The 20427-nt window shown below is 35.3% G+C and overlaps 2 protein-coding genes across 3 annotated transcripts in view; one reads left to right on the top strand and one right to left on the bottom strand.

Annotated features, from left to right (window-relative positions):
• The window catches only part of LRRK2 (leucine rich repeat kinase 2), a 244910-nt gene that overhangs the window by 158578 nt on the left and 65905 nt on the right, over positions 1-20427 (bottom strand). For both annotated transcript variants that reach the window (XM_069099462.1, XM_069099463.1), the window contains exons 12-18: positions 18807-18936; positions 16873-16997; positions 12159-12271; positions 6870-7014; positions 6290-6429; positions 5606-5737; positions 5354-5524 (exon numbers count right to left, since the gene is read on the bottom strand). In XM_069099462.1, the coding sequence (XP_068955563.1) occupies positions 5354-5524; positions 5606-5737; positions 6290-6429; positions 6870-7014; positions 12159-12271; positions 16873-16997; positions 18807-18936 (956 nt within the window). The remainder of the gene's footprint in view (positions 1-5353; positions 5525-5605; positions 5738-6289; positions 6430-6869; positions 7015-12158; positions 12272-16872; positions 16998-18806; positions 18937-20427) is intronic.
• LOC138169866 (large ribosomal subunit protein uL6-like) lies at positions 15855-16594 on the top strand. The gene has a single exon (XM_069099464.1). The coding sequence runs from the start codon at positions 15914-15916 to the stop codon at positions 16490-16492; it is 579 nt and encodes a 192-aa protein (XP_068955565.1). The 5' UTR covers positions 15855-15913; the 3' UTR covers positions 16493-16594.

The following is a 20427-nucleotide window of genomic DNA, read 5'->3' as shown; positions in this document are numbered from 1 at the left end:
CCCCCCCCCCCCCCAGAGAACTTTATTTGAACTCTTGTTTTGAACTGAAGTGATAATGCTATGTATACTTTGTGTTTAAGGCCCAGTGGCCAGTTTGGTAACTTTAGTTCTGTACTTTGAAAATGTGACCTAAGAAATGTTCAGAGCTAATTCAAAAGTAAATTGTCTATGCTTATGGGCATGAAAGATCTTGGGGCCGAATGTAGTGGGAATGCAAATTTGGAAGATCTTCCCTGCCCCTAGACTAAAATGCACCTGAAGCCTGGGGAGGGAGGCTTGTTTTTCAGTAGATACTTCTTGATTGGCCAGTGAGTCAATAAGGTTGTTACATTCTCTGAGCCAGGAGAAGGCTATATAAGCCCTGATGTGTAGCTTTGTTTTGGGACTCACTTTGAGAAGTGTTCTGTGATTTGATCTGAATTCTGGGAAGCCATTGTTGAGAGTCCCCCGGCTTTGAAAAACCCAGATGTGGAAACCCAGATGTTGACTGGGTATGGATGTAATGGTTGGACAGTTTGGAAATCTGTCTACTTGATCTGTTTCTGTCTTGATAATTCTGTCTGTATATTCTGAAGTTGGGGTGCTGACCTTTTTCCCCTGAATAAGGTAAACGATATATGTCTGACTGATTAAAGTAAGCTTGTTAACCCATTTTGAGTTGCTTTCCTTTAACAACGCAGATCTAAGAACCTGTATTGGCAGCAAACCCTGAGGACGCGCTTGGGGTGCTTGCTGCTACACCCTTCTACCCAGGGAGTGGAGCTCAAATTTAAATGAAAGGAAAAAGTCCAAAAAAAATGAGCAAAAAAAAAAAAGCAGAAATCTATTATGGTGACAGGGAAGATCAAGACACAAATTCAGAAAAGGACAAAAATGTCTAAAACTCTAAGGTCAAAACCCAAAAGAAAAATGGGAAGTGATCTCAAAAGCCCAGAAAGAACTAATGGAAGAGCTTAAAAAAAAAAAAAAAGCTTAAAAAATCATAAAAGAGAAGTAGAATGAAAATTGAAAAAAGAACTGAGGATGATGCAAGAGAATTATGAAAAAAGGGCTAACAGTTTGTAAAAAGAAAACAACTGCTTAAAAAGTAGAATTGGCCAAAAGGAAATACAAAAATTCTCTGAAGAAAACAAGTTCAATTGGAAAATGCAAAAGGAAGTACAAAACCTAACTGAGGAAAACAACTCCTTAAAAGGTAGAATTTGGCAAGGGAACACTAATGACTCCGTGAGACATCAAGAATCAATCATACAAATTCAAAAAAATAAAAAAAATTAAGAAAATGTAAAATACTGCATGGAAAAAAAAACTGACCTGGAAAAGAGATCTGGGAAAGACAATGTCAGAATCATTGGACTACCTAAAAGCCATAATCATAACAAGGATCTGGACAGCATCTTTCAAGAAATTATCAAGAAAACTGCCCTGATGTCCTGGAACCAGAAGGTAAAACAGGCATTGAAAGAATCCACAAATCACCTCAGGAAAGAGATCCCAAAATAAAAACTCCAAGGAACATTAAAGTCAAATTTCAGAAATATCATAGAAAGGAAAAAAATACTGCCAGTGGACATAAAGAAATAATTCAAATGTCTGGGAGCCACAATCAGGATTGCACAGGACTTAGCAGCTGCAATATTAAAGGAAACATGATATTTTGGAAGACAAAGGAGCTAGGACTACAACAAGCAATCACCTACTCATCAAAATTAAGGAAAACACTTCCAGGGGAAAAAAAATGGTCATTCAATGAAATAGAAGGATTTCAAGCTTTCATAAGGAGAAGACCAGAACTGAACAAAAGATATGATCGCAATATGAAGAATCAAGAGAAATGTGAAAAGGGGAAAAGGGGAAGAAAACATAAGAGATTAAATGGAGCTGAGTTTTTATATCCCAACATGGGAAAAGGATAGTACAGCTAGAAGGAATATACATAGATAAAAGGCATGGGTATAAGGTGAATTTGAGGAAATGACATAAAAAAATAATTAAGGAATGAGAAAGAGGAGTACACTAGAAGCAGAAGGAAGGGAGAGGTAAAATAGGGTAAATCATGTCACATGAAGAGGTGCAAAAAACCTATTTCAGTGGAGGGAAAAATGGAAGGGTGGGTGATGTACATTGCTTGAACCTTACTCTCATCATTACTTAGAGATATCTATCTTACTCAACAAAACAGTAGGAGAGGAAGAGATTAAGTAAAAGAATGAAGGGGGGAACAGACAGAAGAGAGGGCAGCAGATAGAAGCAAAACACTGGTAAGAAGGGAAAGGGTGAAAGGAGAAAGGAAAGATAGGTGGAAGAATAGGATGGAAGGGAATACCCAGTTAGTAATAATAACTGTGAATATGCTGGAATAAACTCTCCCATAAAACAGAAACAGACAGCAGAGTCCATCAAAAACCAGAATCCTACTATATGTTGTTTACAAGAAACACACTAGAAACAGACACATTCACAGAGTAAAGGTAAGGGGCTGGAGCAGAATCTGTTATGCTTCAGCTGAAGTAAAACAAGCAGGGGTGGCAATCCTGATCTCAGACAAAGCAAAAGAAAAAATAGACCTAATTAAAAGAGATAAGGAAGGAAACTACATCTTGCTAAAAGGTGCCATAGACAATGAAGTAATATCAATACTAAACATATACTCATCAAGTATTCTTAAAGGAGAATAAATGAGTTACATTTCATGACCAATCAAGAGATAAAGAGCATTATGAAATGTATAATAGATAATTTTGATTATATTAAAATAAAAAGCTTTTATCCAAACAAAACCGATGCAGCCAAGATTACAAGGAAAGCAGGAAGCTTGGAAATAATCTTTATAGCAAATGTCTCTGATAAAGGCTTCATTTCTCAATGAAGAATTCTCTTCATTATAGAGAACTAAGTCAAATTTATAAGAATATAAGCCATTCCCTAATTGATAAATGGTCAAAGGTCAAAGGATATGAACAAGTACTTTTCAGATGAAGAACTTAAAAACATATGAAGAACTGCTGTAAATCTCTTTTGATTAGAGAAATGCAAATTAAAACAACTCTGAAGTACCACCTCATACCACTGAGATAGGCTAATGACAAAAAAGGAAAATGGAAAGGATGTGGGAAAATTGGGACACTAATGCACCGTTGGTGGAGTTGTAAACTTATCCAATCATTCTAAAGAGCAATTTGGAACTATGCCCAAAGGGCAACCAAACTCTGAACATGCTTTGATCCAGCAATACCACTACTAGGTCTGTATCTCAAAGAATCATAAAAACGGGGAGAGGAGCTATATGTGCAAAAATATTTATATTAGCCCTTTTCATGGTGGCAAAATAGTGGAAATTCAGGGGATGCCCATTATTTGGGGAATGGCTGAACAAGTTGTTCATGTTCATTCATTCATTATGAATGTAATGGAATTCTACTGTACAATAAGAAATGAGGAATAGGGAGATTATAGAAAAACTTGGAATGCCTTATACAAACTGATGCAAAGTGAAATGAGGAGAACCAGGAAAACAATGTACACTTTATCAGCAACATTGTGCTGCTCAACTACAAATGACTCAGCTCTTCTGAGCAATACAGTGATATAAGACAAGTACAAAGAGCTCATGAAGGAAAATGCTAGCCACATTCAGATAAAGAACTGATGGACTCTGAATGCAGATCAAAGTACACTCTTTTCACTTACTTTATTCTTTCTTGTGGTTTTTTTTTTCTTTTGATCTGTTTCTTCTTTCACAACTGTGACTAATATGGAAATAGGTTTTACAAGACAGCACATGCATAAACTATATCAAATTGCCTACCATTTTAGGAAGAAGGGAGGGCAGGAAAGGGGGAGAAAAATGTAACACTCAAAATCTTATAAAAATGAATGCTAAAAACTGTCTCGACATGTATTTGGGAAAAAATAACATGCTATTAAAAATGATGGAGGAAGGGGTGGCTAGGTGGCACAGTGAGTAAAGTGTTGGCCCCAGAGTCAGGAGGACCTGAGTTCGGTTTGAGCCCCAGACACTTAACACCCACACCCACACCCACACACACACAAACTAGCCATGTAACGTTGGGCAAGTTACTTAACCCCAATTGCCCTCCAAAAGGCAAAAAAAAAAATGATGGAGGAGATATAGGTGTGTTTGTAGGAAGAAAAAAAGGAAAAGACTGAAGATAAGTGAGAGAATAAAGACAGATAAGACAATCTACTGGAGAAGATAGGATGGAATGGGATCATTTGTGTGTTTAGCAAGGTTACCTTTGGCAAGAGAAGCCCACAGATCTTTGTCCTTTGTTCCCAAAGAGAACCATGACATCAGGAAGGTGATAATGGCCTAGCAAAGAACTGAGAAGCTGAGGGATTGGAGGATGGACAGCCTCATAATGACTTTCATGAAAAACTAAAATAATCATATTTATTATTAATATATTATTATCTAATTAATATATTAATACATCTTGTACATAAGAAGAAAAGTATAATATAATAATAATAAATTTAAAAGAACTGCCATTGCTTTGAGAAAATCTCCTTCAGAGAATTTTCCAAATATTACTAACAAGGATTAGATGCTGGAAGGTATTTAACCAGAAAGATAAATTACCACTTTAATAAGATCATGTAGCCATTGTCTTTTAGCCACTTGGACTATTCATAGCATATGTTATTGGGTCATAGCCACATAGCATGTGCTTAATTAGGTCATAGCCAGTCTTGACCATTGTCTTGCCACTGTACTTTGATGACTCTGGAGGAGAGACTGAGGCTGACAACTTTCCACAGGTCTGGCCCACTCATATCCAATTCACACACAAGTCAAGAAAGACATCACTCTCATGATTTCACCAGTTCTCTTCGAGAACAAAGGATGAACAACAACATCTGCCTCATCTTTTCCCCTCTCTCTGCTCATTGTCACTTATCTCAGGCTCTCAGCACCTCTTGCCTAGACTACTACAATAGTCCCCTAATTGGTTTCCCTACCTCCAATCTCTCCTCACTCTAATTCATCCTTCCAACTCCTCCCAAAGTGATTTTCCTAAAGCAAGAGTATGATCAAATCACTACCTTACTCAATAGATCAGTTATTACCTCCAAGATCAAATATTAGTTCTTGTTTTTTGGCATTTAAAGCTTTTAATAACCTTAGCCCAAGCTACTTTTATAGCCTTATTCCTCATCATTTCCATCCATGCACAGTGCAGTTCAGACAAACTTTCCTTGCTTACTCTTCTTTATAAATAGCATTCTTTCTCATCCTTTTTGCACTGGCAATCCTCCATAACTGGAATGTACTCCCACTTCATCATTTATACTCATATTTTAAAATAACTGTGTCCATTTGAATATTTACCTGGCAGATCAAAGAAGTTTTTCCAATCACTTTATTAATATCAGCTCCCAAAAGGAGGAGACATTCGGCCATAATGCTATTGTTTTCCTCACAGGCTTTTGCCAGTAGTACATTTTTAATATCATCATCACAAGTTATTTTGGCAAAGACTTCACAACAAAGATTCTGAAACTAGAAATTAAGAAAAGAAATGGTAACTGTGGAACAGACAGATCCATGACCTTTAACACAATAGTAAGAAGAAATGTTTACCTGATTATCTGTTTGTTCAGTGAAACACCTGGACATCTGATAGAAAATTAGTGAGTCATATGAATGATGACTTAGCAGCAGCTTTGCAAAACCAAGTGATAATTCAAGTATTGTCAAAGTTGTTTGAAATCCCTGAAAATAGGACACACATAAAAAGATGAAATAAACAACCAATGATTTAAAAAGCAAAATTAAAAGAATTTGGCAAATGTGCTTAAAATTTGGGATATTACATTTAATCATACAGCTACTATTGGACAAAGTTTGGATATTCCAATTAATCCTATTTTAATTTCAGCATCATGGCAAATCATCTCTCTGGGTCTTTTTTTCCATATTTCTAAAACAAGGGTATTGGACTAGATCAGTTCTGCAATATGGTTCAAAGACACCTCAACATACTCAAGAGACTTTCAAGAGGTTCCACAAAGTCAAAACTATTTTATAATACTAACACAAATGACATTATTATACCAAGTGCTTGTTTTTAAAATGTTTATGGCAAATTCTGTCTTGATGAAGTATGCTAACATATATAAGTATGTTGACGAAACATGCTAAACATTCTGATTTTGTGAATGAGTATCCAAGAGATATCCATCTCTGGTCAAATGGAGTTGAAATAACTGCCATAAAAAGAAAATTAAACATACTCTTAAATTTGCTTTAAAATAATTCACATACACTTATCTGTACTTCAACAACATCCTTAAATCGTTTTAAGCTGGAAACCAGAATATTTGCAAGCAGATCCTGAGTTTCTGTGCACAAATTCTCTTTTGTAATCAAAGATCCTAGTAGACTCAGACCAAGGCACTGAATTGCTAGGACAAGAAAAAAATGAACACAACAATAATGGCTTTCAAACCAAGAAGAAAATTAAAATATTTATTTCTATTGCTGCATTTTGGTTTTGCATTATTTTTTCCTAAGATATTCCTCTCACCTCCCCCTACCTTATAGCAGAGGTTTAAAAACAGAGAAAGAAAAAAGAATACTTCAGCAAAACTAATGAACATATCAACCACACTTGGCAGTATATATAATATTCCACACCCATCATTCTATAACCTCTGAATTGAAGGACAGTAGGTGTAAATTCTCAATTCTTCCCCAGAGCAACAATTTTGTTGTGTATGTGTTTGCTTATTTTTAAAAGAAAGGAATCTTTTTAAAAAGTGCTGAATAAGATCAGATAGAAGATTGACCTATGCCAAGTTATTCCAAATCTTATCTACTTAATAAAAAACATATTTCTACTGACCTCTGTCACCTGGATACATCTGTAGTGTATGAAGTACGGAATCAAGGGCTCCTTGTTGAGAAAACATTTCTAATGCTCCAGAACAATTTACTAAAGAAGAAATTATTTTTAATCCACATATTTGAATTCCAGGATTTCCAATAAACTAAAAATTTCAAATAAGAAAAAGGATTTTTAACAGGCAAGTAATAAAAAAAACTGTTCATTCAAAACTAGGATTTACTTTCTTCTAATGCCAAAAATATTTACATATAGATATTAACAAAACTACATATGCAAAATCATAATTCTTGATTTATTTAATACAAGATTCCAAGAATTATTTCAATAAATATGTATTTTAAATATTACAAATTCCTATACTTAGGAAGGAGAATTACATCAAATCAATCTCTGCAAACAAACAAATCTCATATTATAACATTTCATTTCTTTGTCCTTATAGCACTGGAAGAACACTCATGGTCATAGTCTTCACTAATTAAGAATAAAATTATTCGCATGGGCCAAATGACAGATGAAAACCACAACAGTGTCTCGAAAATAGGGGTTAACTTGGCATCCATGAAATTTGTTAAAACTTTATTTCATTATAAATGGTCTCCATCTTCCATATTATGTGGGCAACAAGATGAAAGACAAAGCATTTTTTTCAGATCCTCATGACCTCAAACCTCTCCAAAACAGAAATTATATGCCAAAGATAAAGCAACCATCCTATTAACATACTCAGAATTCAAAAGGTTAAAAAAAAACCCATACCATCAACTGATGCCTACCCTAAGTTCACTCAGCACCTCTCCCACATCACCAATAACAAGAACCAGGGACCTGCTAGTACAAGGACCGTGGCTTGCATCAAAACTCAACCCCACACTCCAATTCCCCCTGCCCTCCTTCCAGTGTAGTAGGACCCGAGCACCAGAATGCACCAGTTTGCTCAGGTCAATACAGACAGCAGCCCTTCAGGAGCAGAAGCCTGCTGGGGGCCATGGCAGATATCCAGCACCCAGTAAGACAACCCCCACAGCACCAAAGTTGCAAAGCTCCTAACTGCCAGTGCCCAGTCAGAGAAATGGGGAACAATGTGAATATATTTATTAACTTTATATTTGTGCTATATATGTGTGTGTATATATATATATATATGTTTGTGTGTATACACATAGTATATATCCTACACACTACTGATAATGTAATTTACCTTAAATACTTTATTATACACACACATACATTATATTTGTATGGGCATATATGTGTGTGTATAAAATATAACCTATAACTGATGTCTACTCTATTAGAATGCAAGCTCATTGTGAGTATGGATTATTTCATTCTTTATATTCATATTCCCAGGGCCTAGTACAGTGCCTAGAATTGATGATTAATAAATATTAGTTCATTTATTAATGTAAAGCGAGTTTCAACCAACTATGTTCCCAGGATGAATCCAGCCCAGCTTTTATTTCTTATTGCCCTTGAACTAAGAATGGTCTTTGCATGTTTAAATATAGTAAAAAAAAAATTTTTAACATAAAAACCATTCTTAGCTCACTGGATAGCACAAAAATGTGTAGCAGACCATGCATAGTTTGCTGACCTCTGATTTTGGAGTTTAAATTAACATTTACTATTAATTAAATTAATTAATTTATATATAATGACATTTAATTTAATAATGATCTAAAACACTGTAGTTCTTGTTGCCTTCTGCCCCTTTCCTCACTGCAGAAGAATAAGATCCATAAGTTCTGAGGGCCTTTAAATTTTTTCCCCTTCAAGACTGACTAGTGGCCCAGTGGGTTGACCTTCAGACAGTCCCTAGATGTAAAATTCAAGGCAATTATTTCCTTCTAGTTCTAAATCCTATGAACCTATTATAATTTATGGTTTTTTGGTTTTATTAGCTGCCACATCATATTGTTGTCTCATAAATTCTCATACACATTTAGTGTATCACAATGTCAATATATGATTTTTTTTAAGTCAAGTCTTTTGTCATAGCAAGTGTTGTCTAACTATAAGGAAGGAATCCTTCTGTTCCTTCTCTCCTTCTCTCCCTCCCCCCCCCCAAGCTGTAAAGTGATCTCACAGAAAATACTGATTCACCTGTAGGCTGTCACCAAAGTTCTGTCCATAAAATACCTCATCCCTGTTTCTATGAGACTTAGACCATTACCCCTGTCTCCGTGAGTACATTAGAAAGAAGTCTCTTACTGGTATCTCTGCCGTCACTCTGCTGCTGTTGCTTTCCTTGGCTGTTACATTTATTCATCCCTTGGGTATTTCTACTGTTTGCAGTGTTCAAGAAGCAAATTTCTTGACTTCTTTCTGAGGATGTTTCAAATGCCTCTTTACTACTGAATGTCCATGTTTTTTCATTTATGGATAAACTCATATTTGCATGAAAGTTAACTTTAGCTCCCTTGCTCTTTTGAACATATTATTTCATTCCCTCCTGGCTTTATCTCGTGAGTAAAGAATAATTTTGTATTATTTGAATTTTGTTTCTTTTGTATTTGAAGGTCTTTCTCCTGATTGCCCACAGAACCTTTTGTTTTGAAATTAAATTAAGTTTAACCAGTCTTAGAGTTTTGATTTTTGGTTTTTTTTTTTCTGGAGATCTATGAATTCTTTCCATTGGTATTTTATTATCAGTGTTTAGAAGTTCTGAGCAGTTTTTTTTTTATAATTTCTTACATTATGATATTCAGGTTCTACCTCTTGTAGTTTTTCTCTAGAAGATCTATGGTCCTTAGGTTGGCTCTATACATCCTGTCTTTGAGGTCAGTATGTTTTGCTTACATAGATGAAATATTCTCTTTTAGTGCTTTGCTTTTTATTTTTCTTCTAGACTGTCCTTCACTTCTCCATATGAGAATTTGTTGACCCAATTTCCTGTACTTTCTTTGGTAAGACTTACCAGTTTTTCTATTCTGCCCACTATTTGCTCTGCAATTCTCATTTCTCTTCTGAACCACTCAGGATCAGTATACTTGCTTTTCCTTACATACACAGGGTTCAAAATCTCTTTAAGTATTAGGTCATTTTTCTTTTTTTTTTTTTGTAGTATCTATTCACAAAAGCCTAAACTCATTTGCTAGATCTGGAGGCCATATTTCCTTCTGTTGTTCATGTTTTCTCTGCCAATTTATGTGCTTATATTTAAGATTTTTAAGTTTTCTTTTTCCTGAAATCTTTAGTAATTTCCTTATTTTTGTTTTTTTCTTATTTTCCTTTATTCATAACTTTCTGGCTCTTTCCCCTCTGTCAGTGATTTCCTCTGGGGGTGGATCTCAAAATGTCTCAGCCCCATCTCACACTGGTCAATTTATGGTTTACCAGCCTAGGTCTCTGCCCCGAGTGACTTTTTGAGCAAACAGAATTGGTCATATCTGGATGCTAAGCTTTGTCCACTATATTTAGTGGAGTGCTACAAAGCCAGCCCTCTCTCTTCCCCCTCCCACCTCCCCTAACATGTTTTCTTTCTCTTCCCAGAGTCCTCTTCTGCTCCCACTGTTCCTCATTTCTCTCGCTGAACACCAGCAGTTCACAGCTTTAGAGTTTTGTTGCTGTGGGACTGTCTTACCTTGGTACTGGATATCTGTTAAGGTTCTGCTCCTGAGCGGCTGCTGCAGCTCTGTCTGTAGTGACCCAAGCAAACTTGTGTATCCTAGAGCCAGGGTTCACCTACATGAGAAAGAGGCCAAGGAAAACTGGAATATGGGGTTGAGTTTTGCTGCAATCCATGTGAGTCAGGTCCTGGGTATGCTAGTACAGTCTTAGTGGCTTAATATTCTAGCTTTTTGAGATATATTTGGCCCTCATTTTCATCTAGTTATTAACACTCCCTCATAGCTTTGCATCATCTGCAAATTTGCTTTATTCCCTATTCAACTAAGAAACAAAATTGTTAAACTGTATAGAAACAACCCACCGGTTTCTGTGGCATTCCACTGGAAACCTCCTTTCAGACTAATAAAGAGACACAAATAAATATTTTAGGGGCCCACATATTCAACCAGTTCTAAATCCAACTAACTATACCATCAACTAGCTCATGTCTCTTCATCTTTACCCCAAGAATAATGTAAGAAATTTTATCAAATTATTTTCTGAAATCTAAGTAAATCATGTATATGACATTCCCCTGATGTAAGTCTAATAACTATATCAAAAAATGTGTGTCTGTCATAACCTATTCTGGATGTCCTTGGGTTTTGTTTTTGTTTTTTCTGTAATTACCACTTTCTTTTTCTGAGAGTTTACTATACTAACTATTCCCATGGTACTTTCTAGAATCTTGCCAAAAATTGAAATCTGGCTGACTGACCAAATGGTTTACTTTTTTTATGATCTGGATATTTTCTTTTCTCTAATTCTCCAACATCTTTCAAAAGATCACTGAAAATAAGGTCAACATTTTCAGAGCTGTGAACTGATCCAGTCGTAATTTGTAACTATGTCCAAAAACTTATTAAACTGTCTATATGCCCATTGACCCAAGAACACCATTACTAGGCCAATACTCCTAAGAGAACAAAAAAAGAAGAAAAGCATTCATATATACAAAAATATTTATAGTTTCTTGTTTCCTAGCAAATAAAAATTGGAAAGTAAGGGGGTCCCCTCCCCATTGGGAAATGGCTAAATAAACTGTGGTATATGAATGTAACAGAATATTATTGTGCCATAGGAAATTATGAAATGGACAATTTCAGAGAAAACTTTGTGAACTGATACTGAATGAAGTAAGCAGAACTAGGAAAATAATTTACACAATAATATTATAAAGAAAAACCACTGTCTTGTTTTACTCCAGTGATTAGATATATAGATAGATATGTATCTATACATACATATAACGCATATATACATATGTATATTTTACATAAGGAATTCTCAGTACAGACACGCCATCCATTAATCCATTAAATCCAACTTATAATCTTAGAGAGCTGCTAGTGGAAATTAAGTTACTTGCTTGATATCACAGAACTAAAGGGCAGCAGAGGCAAGACTTGAATGGAAATCTTCAATAACTCAGGAGGGTTGTTTCTCTATCAACTATACCATGCAGCTCACATAGGACTGTAAGCAAATGACAGGTAATAAAATCTAATAGTCTTGTCAGCACTATAAAACATCATTCCTTCCAGCTATTAATGTTAGTAACAAGAACAAAAGTTAATTAAACATCAGTTCTAGAGGGAACCTAAATAAGAACATTTTAGTAACATTCGCTGTTGGGATACTTTATAGAAAAATAAAATGAATTTCTAAACATACCTTATTTAAAGCACCTAGAACCAGTTTGTGAATGTCATTCAATAGGCACTGGTTTTTAACCACTTTTAGATTTACATTTAATAAAGCATCTTCTTCAGGTTCTTTCTTTGATTCTAAACACAAAGGAACAAATTACTAGTTTTTTGGAGAAGTTTTTTTTTTAATTAATATACTTCTTACTTCTACTTTAGTAAACTGTAAGTTATTTGTTGAACTTTTTGACACTCAGAAGAAAACTTGTTGTAAAGAATTTACATAATCTAATACTACATGACAAAGTAGAAAACGTGGACTGAATAGTCTGTGTAGATAGTTGCTGAATACAAATGAAGGGCAAAAACTTAACTAAAACAGAAGAATTATCTGATAAAACAAGATTTTTTCATTTGTTTCAGGGAAATGGCAGGCTGAGATTACAGAACTAAAAGGACTTCAACCAATACTACATTAGAAAATTCTGTCATGAGTGTCTGACAGATAATGGATGGTCAGATATGAGGTATGTAAGAAGGATAAAACTAGATGCAAAGAAAATGTAATATATGGTAGTGATATAAAAAACATACTACCTTAATTTTAGTAAAATGACGTTAATGAAAGGTCTAGAGTGGTAATATAATTACAGAAAAAGAAGACAGTCTATACTTGGCAATACTATAGCAATGTGCAAATGACAATATAAAAAATTAGAAATCAGATATGCAATAGATAACACAATCACTGATGACTGATGATATTTTGAGAACCCAAAGAGTGTGGTTATAAGTCTTTATAAATAAATGCTCACTTTAATCCAATTAATTCCATAATGAGCACCTTGAGAAATTTCATGGAAAATGCTATGATCTTCAAAACCGATATCAGTTATCTTTTTTCTTTTTTTTTCTTTTTAGAGGGGGGAGAAGGCAGGGGAACTGGGGTTAAGTGACTTGCCCAAGGTCACATGGCTAGTTTTTGTGTTGAGTGTCTGAGGCCAGATTTGAACTCAGATCCTCCTGACTCCAGGGCCGGTGCTCTATTCACTGCACCACCTAGCTGGCCCACAGTTATCTTTTTTAATAAATGTTTACATAATAACTATTTCAAAAATATTTCATTAAATTCCCAGTTGTAGCTGTTGCTGTTCAGTTGTGTCCAACTCTTTGTGACTTCCTTTTGGGTTTTCTTGGACAAGACACTGGAGTGGTTTGCCATTTCCTTCTCTAGCTCATTTTATAGGTGAGGTACTAAGACAAACAGGGTTAAATGACTTGTGCAGTCACACAACTAGCATCTGAGGCCACATCTGAACTCTAGGCCTGGAACTCTATCTATTGTACCACCTAGCTTCCCCTCAAAAAAATGCCATTTCCCTGATTATCTCTTTTAATTAGAACTATTTTTGGTTTTCCTTTATCTGAGATCATAATCGCTTTTTGTTCAGTTGTTTCAATTGTGTCTGAGTGTCTGTGACCCCATTTGGAGTTTTCTTGGCAAAGACACTGGAGTGATATGCTGTTTCCTTCTTCCGCTCATTTTGAAGATGAGGAAACAGACAAACAGGGTTCAGTGACCTGCCAGGGTCACATAGCCAGTGTCTGAGGTCAAATGTGAATTCAGGAAAATGAGTCTTTCTGACTCCAGGCCTAACACTATCACTATACCACCTACCTGCTCTATACCATAACCTAATACAGACCAGGTCAAGAAAATTTGTATTTAGCCAAGGATATTTAAGGGGAGATTATGAGTAGAATTTTGGATATGATGAGTTGGAGATCCTAGTGAGGAATTCGGGCTGATATTTTAACACACTGATGAAAATAAGGTACTAGAAGCTTCAGGATAGGTTAGGAAGTGGCAGTATAGATGCATAAAGGGAAGTGCTAAAGTATATGAAATGTATAGAGAAAGTGGGGGGAGACAAGTGGAAAGCTGAGACCCTATGAGATATTCCAAAGAATTACGAATATAAATCTTCAAAAGGCATCGAGAAGTAACAGTGAAGGTAGGTGGATAACCAGGAGAGGAGAGCATCACAGCAACAAATAGAGGAAAGAATATCAACAAGAGATGATCAAAAGCATCAAATGCTACAGAAAATCCAATAAAAATAAGAGCTCAGAAGAGGTCACTGCCAGACTACAGGGAGTCAAGGAGTAAGCATATGGTGAGGACATGGAGGAAACAAATTACAGATGACATTCTAGAAATCTAGTATCAAATTTATGGTGAAGAAGTAAAGAGAAATAGTAGGATGTGTTTATGTGCATAGCAAATCAAGACAAAGTGATTGCAGGAAAGAAAAGAGCATATTTGTAAACAAAGTAAAGGAGAGATTAGGGAAAGAGACTGAATATAAAAAAAAGGAAAGAGAAAATAAAGAAAAGTACTAGAGATGAGAAAAGGGAATAGAATCAAAGACCTAAGTATAGGAGTTAATTTTGGAAACAAGGAGGTCATCTCATACTCTGAGACTAAAGAGGAAAGAAGGTATAAGGACAGAGGTTTTGAGACATGGAGAAGATATGGAAAGCAAAAGGGGAGACTTTAATTCTCTTAATAGAGTAGTGTATACCTTCTGAAAGAGAAAAGGTTTAGAAGTATAATTAGAGTCTTTTGAAGAGAGGAAAAGTTTTGAGAAAACTGCTATAGAGACTGTGACAAAAGAATAAAAGGACCTGGATAGCTCTTCACTGCCTAGTTGAGATTGTAGCACTCAGTCATGCATAATATCAATATTAAATGCTTCCATATTTATAGATGTGTCTATGATTATATAGGTAACTATTATGCAATGACACCAATTTTTTTTTACATAAACATACTGCTTTGTCCCACCTGTACTGTTAGGGAAAGGAAGCCATGCCTCCTCCAGGATTTTAATCCATAGTGAGATGGATATGTTCAGGCAAAAGCACAGGTAGCAAAACCGATGAGGCAAAAACAACCTAGGCAGGTTATGGTGAGAGACCTGGTAAGGAAACCATTAGCAATGGATCCTAAAAATAGGCACATAAAGAGTGTCTACAAGACTAAAGTAGAAGGACTTAAAAAATGAGAAGTTTCTGCCAAATGAAAGTTTTTTCTCTTTCAGGAAACAGGTAAATCAATAAATGCTAATCTTTCAAGTAGTTACCACAGAAAGACATATATTATTTCACTGATACTGATGATGCTCAAAACATTTTTAATATATCCTTTAGGACTTCTTTCAAAACCAGCAAATGCCCATAAAAATTATAAAACATAATCATTACTTGTTATAGTTACAACTTGGTTTATAACCACCAACAGATTCCTAACTTGATTATTCATCTAATTCACCAAATTTGACAATGAATGGTTTTTGTCTGGAAAAAAAAATCAAATCTAGTCCTCAAAGGAGGCTTATAACTAACAACTGAGGATATCTGAAAGAATGTGCCTGCAGACTCCAAAGGTAATTTTGAAAAGGTTTCTTTTTAAATATTTATTTATTATCTTTCCCCTTCTCACTGCCACTCTCCTCTACTGATCAGTAGAGAGGAGGACAGGGGAAACAGAAACAAAACTCTTAACAAACATGCATAATGCAACAAAACAAATTCTCACGTTGGCTATGTTCAAGATTGCATGATTTTAGCACCTCTCTTGCATAAGGCGTATAGTGTAATTCATCTTCAGTCTTCTGAAGATGAAGGTAATTTCAAAAGAATCCTAAAAATGTATTACACAATGTCAATGGCAGCATTAAAAGTTGTCCAATAGCTCTCTTTGGCCCATTCACTACCAGAATGAAGACCATTCTAAGCAACCAGACCGTCGACATCCCAGAAAATGTTGACATCTCTCTTAAGGGTCGGACAGTTATTGTGAAAGGGCCCAGAGGAATCCTCCGAAGGGATTTCAACCATATCAATGTTGAGCTCAGTCTCCTTGGAAAGAAGAAAAAAAGGCTTCGGGTAGACAAGTGGTGGGGAAATCGAAAAGAACTTGCAACCGTGCGCACAATCTGTAGTCATGTACAAAACATGATCAAAGGCGTTACCCTGGGTTTTCGTTACAAGATAAGGTCTGTGTATGCTCACTTCCCCATCAATGTTGTTATTCAAGAGAATGGCTCACTTGTTGAAATCAGAAATTTCTTGGGTGAAAAATATATCCGAAGAGTGCGCATGAGACCAGGTGTTGCTTGTGCTGTTTCTCAAGCCCAAAAAGATGAGTTAATTCTTGAAGGAAATGATATTGAACTTGTTTCAAACTCAGCTGCCCTGATCCAACAGGCTACCACAGTCAAAAACAAGGATATCAGAAAATTTTTAGATGGCATCTATGTTTCTGAGAAAGGCACAGTGCAACAAGCTGATGAATAAGTTGGAAAAGATGCCAAAGGCTGTGTCCTGAGGAGTCAACGCTTATTCAGATGTCAAATAATTCAGAGATGAAATAAAAATACTTTTTGTCAAAAAAAAAAAGTTGTCCAATATTGGAGCTCACTGATCACATTACTTTATATCTTTTTAAATTGTACCCTAAGGATACTTGACCCTCATCTACCTTTTTACTATTGGTATAGAGGCATTTTGGTTCTAAAAAAATTAGACCCTTGAAACATGAGATTAGTGTTTAATTAAGGCTAAAAATATTTTATTATTTTCAACAAAATGTCTAGATGCTTAATAAGTCAGAAATCAATCTAACTTCTTTTCCCATTTCATCACCTGTGGCAAACAAAACCAATTACATCACTCACCTGGGACAATAATATGTAAAATAGTTTGAAGTGCTTCCAGCTGCACTGTTGATGAGGTTTTGTGACTTTTCATAACTTTTATTATTTTAGATGTCACAGAGGCCATTACATCTAGATGAAGATTACTGAAGATATGGAATGTAAATAAATAATAAAAAGTGAAACATACTACATGGAATATTAATACATGCAAAACCACAACATGAGAGATGAATGTTATGCAGGATTATAATTGAATTAAAACTGTATACAATTAACCTTGAAACATCATGAAATTAATCTTTTGGACTGAATATAAGAAATTTAACAGCAACCTAGGTGCAGCCCAGTGTGTTAATCAAATTAATTAATTTCAATCAAATTTCCCAAGTTCTTATTAAATTTTCATAAATGCAGCAAAGTGCAATCTCCCAGAAGAAAAGGGACTTCCTATATGAAAACTGGCATGGCAGATGACTGGAGCACAGTACCGTCACATGACTGATTTTTAGGCTACAAATATTACTTTCTTCTCCACACATAAAATTCACATCACACCTGGATATTTTCCTCAATGAAATGTAATAATGCATCCCAAAATTTTAAAAATAGTTGAAGTATGACCAAACAGCAAAGAAAACATTTATTCTTATCATCAACATTGCTAAGTTTTTTGAATTCAAAAATACAATTGTGAAAGTTTTCTAAAAATTTGTGGAAATTAATCTGTATTTTAGCAGTCAGCAAAAAATTAACTTGCTTATAAAAGAATTTTTGGTAATTAAATTGCCTATATTTCCAGCTACAATAATTTAAAGTCTCACATGTATTCCTGATAACTGACACTGAAAATAATTTCAGGAACATTTTTATACATAATTTTAAAGCACTTTTGTACCTTCATTTCTCATTTGCCAGTATTGATTAAACAATTAGATTGAAGCTATAGTAACTGCAACGCAATATCTTCTCATAACTAAACTTTATTTTAATCTGATGTGCTAGTATACATGCAACTACTCATTTGGAAGTTACTCCTATCCCAGGGACTTTTTCCTGTCTTCTTTATGTACTTTTATCAGTATCAAAATTCAGTACCTCAGGGGCAGCCAGGTAGCACAGCAAGTAAGAGCACCAGCTCCAGTGTTGAGAAGACCTGGAGATCGAATCCCAGGCTCAGACACTTAGCACCCACCCAGAAACACCTGGCCGTGTAACCTTGAGCAAGTTACTTAACCCCAATTGCTTAGGGGCAGCCAGGTGGCTCAGCGAGTAAGAGTACCGGCTCCATTGTTGGGACGACCAGGAGATCGAATCCCGGGCTCAGACACTCAGCACCACACCCAGAAATAACTGGCCGTGTAACCTTGAGCAAGTTACTTAACCCTGATTGCTTAAAAAAAAAAAAAAATTCAGTACCTTGGATGGGAGATCCACAATTTTATGAAGCCCTACTAACGGGTTTTGAATGGTTGTTAGCTGACAGGTTACAAATTTAAGTCAGCAGCAGAAGACAGCAAGGGAGATTTCTCTCTGCTTGTATCTATTTCTCTTGTATCAGTGGATCAAATGAAATCAAATAAGATAACACAAAATGTGTATAGTAACCTTTAAAGTACTATATAAATGCTGTCATCACTTAACAGTTTGAAGTATATGTAAGTACTGTCTATAAATGCAACTACAGATTCTTCCCCCTAAAAAATTCTAGCACCTATGAATAAAGTTGAAATTTTAAGTAGTAATTCTAAAATTCTATAAATATGCTTTCTATCACTGAAAAGCCTCGGGTCTAAGATTATATGATGCTACAAAATTAACAGATAGAGGACCATATTTCTCCAAAAAAAAAAGGTTTAACCTTCAAATTATTGAAATTATTAAAAACTGCTTATAACAAAATTCTATCTGAGCCAAAATCAGACACATTTAATAGCTCCATAAATCTCCATTACCTTCCTTCCAAAAGATGATTTAACATTTTACATCCACTTTCAGCCACTTGAGGAAAGTTTAAGTGCTTCATCATTATCTGTAGTACATTCCAGTATATTCCTTTTGACAACAGGGCTTTTCTGACATTAACTACAAGATAACATATATTATTTGCAGAAATGAAAATATTCATGGGTAAATGATTTACAAAAGAATATATTCACATAATTCCAAATTAATAGGAAAATATAATGCAAATTTACTTCTATCATTACCAGTTATTCTAAAATGGAAACTTCGAGGTCACCTGACAAACAAAATGGAAGACAAGACATTTTCTCTGATTCCCACAAACTCTTAAAACTTTCCAAAACAGAAATTATGCACCATAAATAAAGCAACTTCAGTTGTCTTAAGGGTCTAGGACAATCAGATTTCAAAAGAAGTGTAAAGAAAGAAAAGTCATGAACAAATAACTGTCCTGAATTCACTCAGCACCCCTTCCCTACCACACTACCAGCAGTGTGGCCGTACTAACCAACCCCAAAAGGATGACAGCTCTGAAAATAGCTGCAACCACCACTGCTGATCCAGTCACTCCATTAAACCTTCTTCTGGTTTGTAGGGGCTGGGGCTGGACTCTGCTCCTCTTTCACTCAGGTCCTATCTTAGGGTATTTGTGGGTTGAGAATTCTGGAAACTGCCACAACTGCCAGTGATTCAGTCCCCTGAGGCCTGCTTAGGATTTTCTGGAGCCAGGTCTGTGCTGTCATGGCCTGTGATGGACTTGTCTTCTCTTTGAGCCTTGTGTAATAGACCTTAACTATTGACCTTACAGGTTATCTCGGCTGGAGATTTGTCTTTTTGTGGGTTATGCTACTCTAGAATTTTTTTAGAGTAATTTTTTACAAGTATCTGCTGGGGTTTGTGGGAGAACTCTGGTGAGTCCCTACTTTTACTCTGCCATCTTGGCTCTCTCCCTTAGAATTAAGTCTTTTAAAGTTGTGGTTATTGCATAAATTATTCTCTTAGTTCTATTCATTTCACTCCATATTAGTGCCTATTAGCTTTCCTAGGTTTATCTCAAATCAATTCTTTCATCATTTCTTACAGCCTAATAGAATTCCATTCCTCTGTTAATGGGCTTATACGTTCTTTTCCTCTCTTTTTGTTCTTTTTACACTTTTTGCCTATTTGTAGTATTTCTGGATCAAAGTGTATGCCAGGTTTATTCACTTTGGGGGCATAACTCACACAAGATTTAGCAGCTTCCACATTAAGGAATCAGAGGGCTTGGAAAATTATATTTTGGGTGTCAAAGGAGTTAGAATTAAAACCTAGAATCACCTACCCAGAAAAAGTGAGTGTAATCCATGAGAGAAAAATATTTCTATTCAATTAAGTAGAGAAATTTCATGCATTCTTGAGGAAAAAAAACCAAGCTGAATACAAAATTTGACTTTCAAATACAAGACTCAAGAAAAGCAGGAAAAGGTGAACAGAAAAGAGAAATCATAAGGGACTTATTAAAGTTGAACTGTTTACATTCCTACACAGAAAGATGATATTTGTAACTCATGAGAATATGAAAGGAATAGATAGATAGATAGATAGATAGATAGATAGATAGATAGATAGATA

This window comes from Petaurus breviceps, unplaced genomic scaffold (genome assembly GCF_028583685.1).
Source record: "Petaurus breviceps papuanus isolate PSGF00001 unplaced genomic scaffold, PetGlider_PUasm1.0 379, whole genome shotgun sequence".
In the NCBI taxonomy this organism is placed as follows: domain Eukaryota; kingdom Metazoa; phylum Chordata; class Mammalia; order Diprotodontia; family Petauridae; genus Petaurus; species Petaurus breviceps.
This window is presented reverse-complemented; position numbering and strand designations above follow the sequence as displayed.